At 44.5% G+C, this 12,106-nt stretch overlaps 1 protein-coding gene across 3 annotated transcripts in view; it reads right to left on the bottom strand.

Annotated features, from left to right (window-relative positions):
* The window catches only part of mei4 (meiosis-specific, MEI4 homolog (S. cerevisiae)), a 44,551-nt gene that overhangs the window by 19,269 nt on the left and 13,176 nt on the right, over nucleotides 1–12,106 (bottom strand). The window contains exons 4-6 of one of the 3 annotated variants that reach the window (XM_042095373.1): nucleotides 6,480–6,560; nucleotides 5,502–5,633; nucleotides 3,874–3,975 (exon numbers count right to left, since the gene is read on the bottom strand). In XM_042095373.1, the coding sequence (XP_041951307.1) occupies nucleotides 3,961–3,975; nucleotides 5,502–5,633; nucleotides 6,480–6,560 (228 nt within the window). In that variant the 3' untranslated portion in view covers nucleotides 3,874–3,960. Of the gene's footprint in view, nucleotides 1–3,873; nucleotides 3,976–5,501; nucleotides 5,634–6,479; nucleotides 6,561–12,106 lie in introns of those variants that run through there. The other 2 variants (XM_042095371.1, XM_042095372.1) reach the window with 2 other exon arrangements.

Here is a 12,106-nt window from a genome sequence, read left to right as displayed (position 1 = left end):
GTGTTGTACAAACAAAATGAAGGCTTCTTGTTGTGCCCCTTGTTGAGGTGAGGAGATTCAGTCTAACTGAACAGTTATTGTGAGAATTTTGTGGTGTGAGGCATGTATATGGGTGTGTGTGTGTGTGTTTATTCTAGAGTGGGGCATTAAGCAGATAAACTGGTTGTGTAGGGTCTCCTTTAAGGTGCTGTACAAACACTCTTGTATGCCCAGGGCCTACATTGAACCTCAACATACAGCAAAATGTCAAACTTTTGAACACCAATAAAAATGATCTTTCCTCCAAAGCAGACAGACATTTCAGCATTTTCCTTTTCCAACCCCCTTCCCCACCCTCTATCCTCTTAAGGTCACCATACACTCTTAAAACGAATGTGTTAGAAACAACGCAAACTGTGTTGTCCCTGTCTAGACATAAATATGAAAAAACACATTTATATTCGAGTGTAGTGTGTCAGCCCAATTAGATTACATGAAAAAGACGACCAAAGGGAAAAAACCCCAACAGAATTCTCAGACAATTTCCAAGCTCACCTTCATCAGCTTTGGCTTGGGGTCCGTCTCTAGACATCATGCTCTTAAAATCATTTCGGTCTGTGGTCTCCGATATTCTATGCACACTGGATTTGCGTCATCAATCACCCAGAGGACAGCACACTTATCGTAATTAAGGATGATCATCCCTGACACAGACATAAACGGTTCCTTCTTATGTTAATGAAGTTGAAGGCTGTTCTTTATTAGCTACTAAATCCTCGCAGTCAGACTAGAGGTGGAAAGGAAAACAGCTCTTTTCAAGATTTTTTTTTTTTTTCAAAGGCTTATAGGCTATAGCCTAGATATGTATTATAAGCTATAGCCTGAATGTGTATTATGGGCTATAGCCTGGATGTGTATTTTGTCAGGGAACTTGCTAGGATGCAAGCTGAATAAAACATAAATCGGTAGGTTATTTCTGTACTACATTTGTCTGTCTCTCTAGCAGCTGTTCAAATGTCAGTCGCGAGGCCTATTTGGTGCCTGCATGTCAGTGTGCATGCTGTGTTATTGGCAGGTCAGCAGAATCGGGAGCCCAAAGGAAGGGCTTTTGACAGCTCTCTAAAACCAGCTCAAAGTGCCAGGAAATGGCGAACGGAGGTAGCGTGTTCTTCCAGAACAGCTTTCCGCCACTCCGTTTCCTTCCCCTCTACCTCTGTGTGGAACGTTTTCAGTAACCCTTGTCAGTTCTAATTGGGTGTCTCGGGGGTGTCTCGAGTCCTCTTAACGCGTTCATCTGTGGAGAACTCCTTAGAAGCTCAGTGACCTTATAATAAATCTATTAGCGTTGCACTCGTCACTTTACCACTGCTGGGAATAACAATAAGCAGGGGAGCTCGTCCTTTCAAAGGACAACCAAGAATCATAAATACTAAACTCTGACTGAGTACTGTAGCTGCTTGGATGCATGGCAGAGAAAAGCTTTTGAGGCTTCATCAGCTCACTTCGCTAGTCAAATGAGAGCTAGCTAAGCAGAAAAGTAGGGTGCCAAAATGCAATTATGGACGCTGCAATTATCCCGTCAAGTCCTTATTTATAAAGGTGAGAGAAATACAAAAGGGACTGTCAGGGGGAAATACTCCGTTGGAGTGCAATGTGAAAGGCGAAAACAAATTAAAGTCATGATCAATCTGGACATGGCAATCCTAATCAGCATATCCACTCAGATGTAATTTCATGACTCTTTGTCATTTCTTTTTACTTGTACTCCCGCAGCTGTTTAAGCATTGCTTAGAGCTCTCTCTCTCTCTCCTCATCTCTCTCTCTCTCTCTCTCTCCTCTCTCTCTCTCTCTCTCCTCTCTCTCTCTCTCTCTCTCTCTCCTCTCTCTCTCTCTCTCTCTCTCTCTCTCCTCTCTCTCTCCTCTCTCCTCTCTCTCTCTCTCTCTCTCTCTGCAGAAGACGGAGGCTGTCTCTGTCACTTTCTTTTGGCTTGTGCCATTTTCTAGAAGAGACCATGGTTCTGTTAACTAGAAGTTTAAAGCATGCTTTCTGTTTGTCATATGAGAGGACATTTTATTATTATGGCTGTTACTTTTTCGCCATTAACAGGTTTTGACAATAGTTTCTATACACAATATCCACTGTAAAACAACAAACAAAATCAAGCTCAACGTGAGTTGAGCAAAGCGGTTCTCTGCAGGGCTTATGAGAAGCAGATTGATGGTCTGATGGCATTTCCCATCACCCCCCTGGGCCCTTTCGTGTCGTGACCCCTAGCAGGACGTTGGTGTGAGGTCAGCTCCGATGAGTTGAGGAGCATATGGGTACCAGGGCCCCGTGGTGGGAGGGGTTAACGCGCTGTAACCGCACACATACATCACTGCCGAGCCAAATAGACACTAAAAATAAACCCTCTCCTGACAGCGCTGTCCTTACCGCTGTCACCGTTATGAAGAAAAACAGGCGAGGAGATGAGGACAGGAGGAGGAGGAGGAGGAGGATAGGAGGAGGAGAGAACCAAATACTGCAATAATCTGCCTTCTTCCAACACCTCAGCCCCCTTCCTCAGGAACAGCGTTCACTACAACCAACTCACACATGCCAACCCATCGGAGAAGCGTCACAGCACAGCCCTATAATAATGGTCAGACGACACGTCTCTCAGTCCTCTACTACGCTGGGGGTTACATGGGCTACTGTGTATCAGCAGCGCGCTAAAAGGTAGCGCCAGACTGGACAGTGGCCACATCAGACAGAGATGTATTCGTCTGCCGGGTGGGATGAAATAAATAGTACAGAGAACAAACAGAGCCTTGTGTTTCATCACCCCCCGCGTGAATGTTCTGCTTCTTCACCAGGGCCCCAGACAGACACAGTCTTCTCTCGCTCTGTAAACTAAACATAGCCTGTGGGGCTCTACATGAAGCGTTAAAAAAAATTATTCCGCTTCACACAAAATGCAGAATTCTCCAAATCCAGCGTTCTGTGACAGACAACAGAGCCCTGGTCCTCTGCTGACACATGGCTGTAGAAGCTTGGACTAAAGCCTACAGTCTGTTTTGACAAGTACTGAGAGATGTTATCTTCTGCTGCTTTGAAGAACATGGCCATATCAATAAACTTACAGACCAGTCAGTGATAATTCACATGCAAGACTGCCACACATGGCCTGTTTATAAATGATGTAACTATTTCAGCTTGTTACACCACTATTAATGACTACCGCAGACTTTTACAACAAACCTACAATGACGGAGGTAAATCCCACCATTTGCTCGTGTATCATTTATCAAGGTTAGGGCAGATCAGGTCCCCCCCGCAGCAGCCAAAAGTTACACTGATCTTCAAACAACTATCACAGGGAGGGAATAAACAAACAAACAAACAAACAAATAAATAAATAAATAAAGAACCCACCACACTTTTGTGCTCAGTGATGCAACCATTAAAAAAATAAATTAAAAAATACTGAGCAAATGTGAAAATATTGTAGAAGATCCAACTCCCATAGCATGTCCTCATTCAGTTACACACAGCTGATGCAGTTGAGCCTCCCAGTAGGCTCTTGTGTAGTATCACAAGCAGTGTTTGTTCGAGGCTTTCTATCATTTCTTCTAGGAAAGTCTCTGAGTGAGTGACCAGGAGAGGGGAGTAGAGGGGAGTAGAGGGGGGGGGAGGATAGTGGAGGAGAGGAGAGGAGTGGAGGAGAGGAGAGGATAGTGGAGGAGAGGAGAGGATAGTGGAGGAGAGGAGAGGAGTGGAGGGCTGCAAATGTAAAATGCATGGAATATCCCAGAATGGTTTTACAGAGACAAAAGACCCTAATTATCCCCTTATCACTGGAGCTTTTTTTGCTCTCTTTCTTCTCTTTGGTTATTTGAAATTCAAATCTCCACCTGTCATCAGGATCGGCCGTGCACCCCAAATCTCCCATGATCCTCTTGCTCCTATGACGGTGTCACGTTCACAGCAGGCGGCGCTTGTCACAAATGAAAGCCCTTTAAGGCAGTGGAGTATCGTCAAGAAAAAAAAATGTGACAATGTTAATTGGGCCCTTGTTGGCACAACAGAGGAGAAACACAAAAATGCCCCCTTGACAAAAACAAAACACATAAATAAACAAACAGATACATACAAATGAATAAACATGGCCCCCATCTTGGCAACATACGACAGCCTATGTGGATGGCATATGCGGGTAGGATAGCCTACGCAGTGGAGGAGCTGTGACACAGTTCCTCACCTCTAATGACTGATTCATTAACGTGGTGTTTTTACAGGCTCCATTAGCCTGGGCCCCATGGCGACAGCTAAGCGAGAGTGTGTCTGTGCGCGACGAAGACGAGACTCAGAAGGGCTGATTACGTAAGCATCTCAGCCGTGGCGAAGCAACAACCCAGAAACAAAATGCTTAACCTAATTAATTACTCTGCAAGTCCAGTGACAAAATGTTTTTATTTTTTGCCCATTACAATTTTCTCATGAGTCATACGGACATTTAACGGAGGCCTAAAGCACTGAATATTCATTGGCTTTTAGAATCAAAACAGCATGGCAATTTCTTTGCCTAAAATTGCCATTTTAGAAACACAGGGTATTCGAAAGGAGTCACGTTTTTTAAAATGCAATGCTGTGGAGAGAAAATCGAGACAGTGTTCATGCATGATAAAGAGTGAATTTGGTCTGTCTTGCCCGAGCCTCAGCTGGAAGTAAATGATACAGGCACACATACAGTATGCATGACTGCACGATCCACCCTTTTTACCCCAGGCACTGGAAGAAGCACTACAGGAGAGGAAGCAAGACACGAATAATCTCTCCTTTTTTATTCTCTCGTTCACACAGTCTAAATTTCACACTGTCTGCTGCGGTGTTGAGTTCATAGCTCATTTTCTTTAGAATGCCACCAATGTTGGAATGTCTCTCAGGGGATAATTAAACACTTTTATGCATTTGAAATGCCAGAGCTGTGATGCGCGGTCACCCTACCTCCATCTCATGTCTCTCTCTGAGAGGGTTTTGTGTATTCTCTGGCAGAACGCCAATTTGTCTGCGAAGCAGAAGCATCTGCATATAATCTGATGGCACTCAGTGGGCGGAGCAAAAGCCAACAGAGGAGACGATTAAAAAAGCAACATCAGAGGTGCGTTTAAATTCGGCAAACATTGGCGAACGTTTGTGGTGAACATGCTTTTTCTAAACAGTTAAGTTTTAACGATTTGGTGTTAACATTCCATTGTAATGGTAATTGCATTATTACCTTTGTCAAGCCCGGGTCCAGCTCCACTGGATGTTCACAGAGAACTACCTCCTCAGACTGTTTGCGAGTGTTTGCAAATGTTGGCAAATGTAAGGTAATTCAATTACTTTTGAAAGAAGTAACTAGTAACTGTAACTAATTACTAATTTTCAGTAACTTGCCCAACACTAGCTGTAAGAGAGACTTCTCTCATTTGTCAGGTACCTGCACCCACCCGTGGTTTCAGTGCCACCATGCCCACCCAGAGTGCCCTTGAACCCTTACCTGGCAGGTGTGCCACAGGTGGTTGGCCAGGTGGTTGATGTGGGAGAAAAGGAGGCACAGGAGGGTGGGTCTGAGCGTGGCACTGCCACCCAACCGGATCAGGCAGTCGGACAGACACTCCTGCGATGGGAACTGGAAGAGAGAAGAGAAAAGAAGAAGAGAATGATCAGAGGCTGTGAACATGGAGGAAAGTTGGAGAGGGGCACAAGCACTACACGGTGCATGCCATGAAGACACATCAAACACACACACACACACACACACACACACCTTAATAAATGCAGTGGTGTACCTACAAATGCACAGCACAGAGCATACACACATTCCTGCACACATGGACGTAAGAGAAAGCCGACATTGAGACCAAAGGAACACAGGAGAGCACATTTCTGACAGCCACCCATGTACGCACGCACGCACGCAGGCACCCATGTACACACGCACGCACACACAGAGAGAGAAGATATTCACACAAAGCTACTTTCCTACAATAGCATAAGGGCGATCAAGAGCATCTGATTTCAGTAAACAAAAGCATGGGCATCCCACGCAATGCCTTAAAAAACAAGGCTAACATAATGACAACACCATGACATGGATGAGCTCTTAATAATACAAAATTAGACTTGCTGCACATAATCATTTATGATGGTGAATTGGTACGGATGAAAAATTCAACACTTTTCTGGGAGCAGAGAAAAGATGGGATATCAGCTCTTGGTGAGCCAGTAGGTCTTGTTGAGCTGAGCTCCTGAGCCATGACTGGGTAGAGGGAAAGGCAGAAAGAGAGTTGAGAGGTAAGGAACTAAAAAGGTAAATAGCCCACTAGAGCGTTTTTCCCCTAAACCATTCTGTGACTTATAGAGGTGGTAAGACCAATACAATCTATGCAATCGAGAAAAGATGTTGCTAACATAAATAAAAAAATCAAACTGAAGCTCAGGGTGCCAGACGAGCGTGGGAACACTGCTCACTCACGCTACTCTCTGCAAATCCAAATCCTCCAAACGTACTGCCTCTGACCCTTTGGGTATTGTCCGGGCCTGCTGCCGACATAATCTAAAAACAAAATCCAGGTTTTAGTCCAGGGCCGTGAGGACCGAACTCAGGATGTTGATGACAATCTTCAGTAAAAAAGCAAATGATTCTGTACAAGAAGAGAAACCAAGTGATAAAAATATATGTTTTACTTAATTTTCTGGAAAAAGGAATATTCCAACCAGGTTTACACTTCCTTCATCTCTCCTCTAAACCTTCCCACTGTCCATCTTTATAGGTCACACACCTCTTTTCCTCAGCTTTTTGTTGTAATTTACCGGCCGATTATTATTATTATTATTATTATTATTAGAGTTTGTTTACTACAGTGCCTAAAATATTCTTGAAGAAAGTAATAATTAATTTCCGTAGGTTTCCCTCAGACAAGAAAAATGTCAGGCCAATCAGCGACGAGAGGGGAAGACGAAATCGAAACTTATTGTGATAAACAGAAGCAGCAACACCTGCAAACATCAAAAAATTCAGTTGGAAAAACGCAGAAATTTATTTACAGCAAAGGTAAATAAATACATTTAAATAAATAAATACACACATACATTTTTCCTGACTGTTGATGCTGTTTATTGTCAGTTCATAAAGTTTAGGCGAAGTAGGAAGTAGCCTAACATTAGGAATCTCTGATCAATGTGATTGGTACAGCTGGACTAATGATTTCTATAATGAATGAAAGGACAGCAAAAACCTCTGCAGACCCCTCACATCCTGGTCACAAACTGTTCAACCTCCTTCCCTCTGGTAGGCGAGGCCAACAGGGCACTGTTCTCCAAAACCAGCCAACACAAAGACAGCTTCTTCCCCCAAGCAGTCACTCTGTTGAACAGTCAGAAACAGTCCGCCCTCCCCACCCTTACACTGAACAAAGTCAATCAACACTGTTCTGCTCATCTACCTCATGTATACTTCAATCTTACAATTACAATATTGTTATTCATACATTATCATTGCACTGAACTGCCTTGCACTATATTTATATTTATATTTAAATCTTAAATCTAAGTCTATACTGATATTGCACTAATCCTACCTCTCTTCAATTGTATATTGCATCTTGCCTGTGCCTGTTGAGGTGTCCACGACCATGGCAACCTTGACAGGGACAACAATGAGGCGGACATCCCCAGCCACACTCACCCCCCGGACAATTGTACTACCCTACAGTATCCCACCCATAGTGTTCTATTTATTTGCAAAAGTAGATACTGTATTTATACTTAGCCATATTTATACTTATACATATTACATAGCCATATTCTGCTGTTCTTCATTCTATTCTCAACGTTCTGTTTTTATTCTTTTATGTTTTTAAATTTCTATTCTGTGTTAAGTGAGTGTTGTACTTTGAGAGCAAAGATTAACCGGAGTCAAATTCCTTGTTTGTTTACGCAAACCTGGCCAATAAAGCTGATTCGGATTCAAAGTAAGTGCCCGTCGTCATGCAAGTCTTAATAGACTGAGGGAATGACTGCTATCTGCAGGCAGTGTAGATCGTTCTAGTATAGTCCATCTGTCTTCCCTTCTCTCTCTCATCACTGAGATTTGCATGACATGAGAGACGTATGTATAGAAACTTATTTTCACAACTGCGCCGTACACTATTCCCAAAGGTGATTGCTTAGAAATGAGTTTTCCCCACACCCTTTCCTTGATAGGCAGTGACATTTGAGTAATGGGCTACCTGAGCATTTGGACCTACTTGTCCTGCGTGTGTGTGTGTGTGTGTGTGTGTGTGTGTGTGTGTGTGTGTGGAGGGGCGAGGACGGGCAGCCACTTTACAGAGAAGCAGTGGGCATCTTGTCTCATTCACTCGCTCTCTGCACTGCCAGCACATAACAGCTCCATCATTAGTGGTGACTGAACTGTGAAGAGGTTTATCAGAGCACCTCACGCCGAGATGTGTGTGTGTGTGTGTGTGTCTGTGTGTCTGTCTGTCTGTGTATGTATGTGTGTGTGTGTGTGTGTGTTGACGCCTGCCACCTCATCACAGGGCAGTGAGGTGGAAGCTGCCCCCTGGTGTACGAGGCCAGGTGTATCTGTGGAGCAAACCATTACCATGTTGGATAATAAAACAACATTTCCTTATTTAATGCAAAAACTTAATGCACACAAATCTCCTGCAATGTTTTTCCAAGGTCTAAAGGCACGACATGCTCCCGCGTCTGTGTCCAGTGCACGCGGTGCGTGACTAGAATTGCGTCATCAACGCGCATGTGGGGGGTTTCGTGTGCTTCAACAACTGGTTTTTCGACGCGCGCAAATTTGCATGGAGAAGCATACCACTTGCTTTAGAGTACCAACAAATAAGGATAAACTAGAAGGGTACTTAGAGAGCACAGACCTACAGACCTTTACCAGGGGCAAATGCCTGATCACGTAATGTTAACGACGGTGAAAAATAATTATCCCTCCACTATGTCTCATGAAAATATGTCTTGCAGTTTTTACATTAACCTGCTGACAGACAGACAAACCAAGAAGCAGCACTGCGAGCATAACATCCTTGGGCATGAGGTGATGCAATTTGAAATCAAATTATTTTTCTGGTCATGATTTTTCACTCTGGCTTTACCAATCTATGCTCCTCTGCTCACTCAGGAGGGAACAACTGTGAGTTTTGTATCCAGGCCAACTTGGAAATGATGCATTTGGCCCATGCTCAGGAGGAGAAGGGGAACAATCACAGGATTCCTATTAGCTCAGCTTCCACACACACAAATTCTCCGCAGAGATTAACTAAAAAAATGCAGTCTTCTTAAATAATGGGCTTTGAGGAGAAACACAGAATTTAAAGCGAGCGGGAAGACACCACAAAGAAAGCCGAGAGATAACGCTCCTTCTGAACAGGCCCGATTTAGGGCTCATCGCGGATCAAATGGAGAGCAACAAGAAGTCAGTCGCCTGATTACAACAACGCTATGAGTACAGACGCTCCAACAGCAGCTCCACACCCCAAGGCGCAGCTTCATGGGGGCACCGCAGACCCAAAGAGCAGCTTCATGGGGGCACCGCAGACCCAAAGAGCAGCTTCATGGGGGCACCGCAGACCCAAAGAGCAGCTTCATGGGGGCACCGCAGACCCAAGGGGCACAGCAGACCCAAGGGGCACAGCAGACCCAAAGAGCAGCTTCATGGGGGCACCGCAGACCCAAGGGGCACAGCAGACCCAAAGAGCAGCTTCATGGGGGCACCGCAGACCCAAGGGGCACAGCAGACCCAAAGAACAGCTTCATGGGGGCACAGCAGACCCAAAGAGCAGCTTCATGGGGGCACCACAGACCCAAGGGGCACAGCAGACCCAAAGAGCAGCTTAATGGGGGCACCGCAGACCCTTGACAGCACCTGATAAGGATGGTGGTGCTTGCTGCCTTTTTACAAAGCAGCCATCATCTGAGCTCCTCCATCCCTATTTTGCATAAAGAGCAAGGGTTAAAATGATGCACATAATGCATTTACTAACCTGCAAGTCATATTAAATGAGGAAATCTACCAATGGTGTGAATTTTATCGTTCCTCAGATGCCAGAGGACATGTCAAAATTGCCACTAGCAAAAGACAATGACCGCCAGGCTTACAGTAAATGGGGATGGCATCGTTACAGGGGCATTTCTCCAACCTCCGGGGCAGCCTGTAGGAGACTGTCATGTTGGATGGCCTCAGAGACCTGACTCATGGGGTATCTGTGCTCACGGGTGCTGAGATGAGAGCCGTCTGGTCTCGTCGCCTACCACTATACCACGGGCCGACATTAATGACCAAGGAGGGGGGATTGTCAAAACATGACATATCTGCCAGACATGATGCCCACACACACTGCCTGTGGGAGCAGACGAACAGGGCCTCCGGCTATCCTCCGAGTGCTGGCATCAGGGTTCGAAATTAACTTTTTTTCTCAGTGTCCCGCAGCTGTCCCAAATGCTACGGTCCCGGACTTGTTTTTTCTTGGTTTTTTTTTCCATTCTACATAATAAACAGCATTATAATCAGTAACTTGCATCACTTAATTAACTCATTCTGGTCCACCATGTAAGTTCTGAACACTTTATTTAATAAACACCATTTTATTAACATTAATCATCTGCTTTCACACAACACTAATTTTCAGAGATTGCGCTTTTGGCTCTTTTTTGAGGTTGCATAGACTATTTCCACTTTTGCCCTAGTTTTGTGTCGCCTATGAGTCACGTAATATTAATTTAACCCAGCGGCCCCCAACATTGACATTGTTTTTACATGACATAGGCCTATATGCAGTTGTTTGATTGCACGCATGTTTGCATTTTGCAAGGTCTATTTTCTTACGTCTGTCTGTCCCGCCTTCAACACTTTTACATATTGCCTTCAGCGCTGTGCAGCCTCAGGTCAGCTCACTTCACCTTCTTAGCGAACGGTAGTGTCACACGAAGTTAGCTAAACTACTAGAATGAGCAACAAAAAACAAGCATCTTTAGCAGGTCACTGGCCAGAGTGTTTGAGTTGCGAGAGCCACTGCAGAGATTTCTTACAGAAAAAAAGTCACCGTTAGCTGCACATTTTAGTGATGAGGACTGGGTGTCAAAACTCGCTTACCTGTGTGACATATTCGGGTTGCTTAATGACCTCAACCTGTCACTCCTGTCACTCCAAGGGAGAATGACGACTGTCTTTAAACTGGCAGATAAAGTCGCTGAATTTAAAGCCAAGCTTGATTTGTGGGGACGACAAGTGGATCGGGGTGTATTTGATATGTTCCAAACAGTAGTGGGGGTTTTGGGAGAGACTGAGGCAGGGCCCTTTCTCTCGCAGCTGGTGCGCGATCACCCATATTTTGTTAAGCATGTTCACACTTATAGATGTAGCTTCAAGTTGTTCAATATTCATAGTTCATATTGTTCAATTTTCACTTTTTCAAGTTCGCGTTTTTCACATGTTTAAGAGATCGTTACCTTCACTGTTCATACATAACTGGAGCTAGTTCTTTTCAAGTAATGCGCATGCACAACACATATGGAACATGCAACATGGAACCCCCGACCCGACCCCCCCCCCCCGTTCCGTGAAAAAAAAAAAGGAAACAAACCGGTCCATGGTACATAAAAGGTTGGGGACCCCTAATTTTTACCAATACGGCGGATTCCTAAGGAAACGCAAGCACCCATCCCATTTGGGTATCTTATACTATATTTGCACCAAAAATGACATTGTAGCCTACAGAGCAGTAAACAGTGTTGCAAGTACAAAACCGCTTCTTTACAGATCAGCTGGTTAACGCTGCTTTTGCCAGCTGCCCGCTACGCCAGGTCAAATTTTGTATAATTTTATTCAGACGAGAAAGATACGTTTAGATCTCCATGTGAACAGTTTAGGAAAAAAGTACCTATTTTGAAAATTTGCTTTGCCATTTTTTCTACTGTCCCAGAGTTGTCCCAGACTTGTCCCAGACATCATTCTATCAAGCCCTGGCTGGCATATGCCAACTGATGGCTGAGATCAGCACAACCCAGGCTGATCCCGTCGCTCTGGTTGAGAACAGTTTATCAATTACATAAGTCTGTCATGCATGAAAGGCATTG

Source organism: Alosa sapidissima, chromosome 6, assembly GCF_018492685.1.
Source record: "Alosa sapidissima isolate fAloSap1 chromosome 6, fAloSap1.pri, whole genome shotgun sequence".
In the NCBI taxonomy this organism is placed as follows: domain Eukaryota; kingdom Metazoa; phylum Chordata; class Actinopteri; order Clupeiformes; family Clupeidae; genus Alosa; species Alosa sapidissima.
Note: the sequence above shows the minus strand (reverse complement) of the source record. Positions and strands in the feature narration are given on the sequence as shown.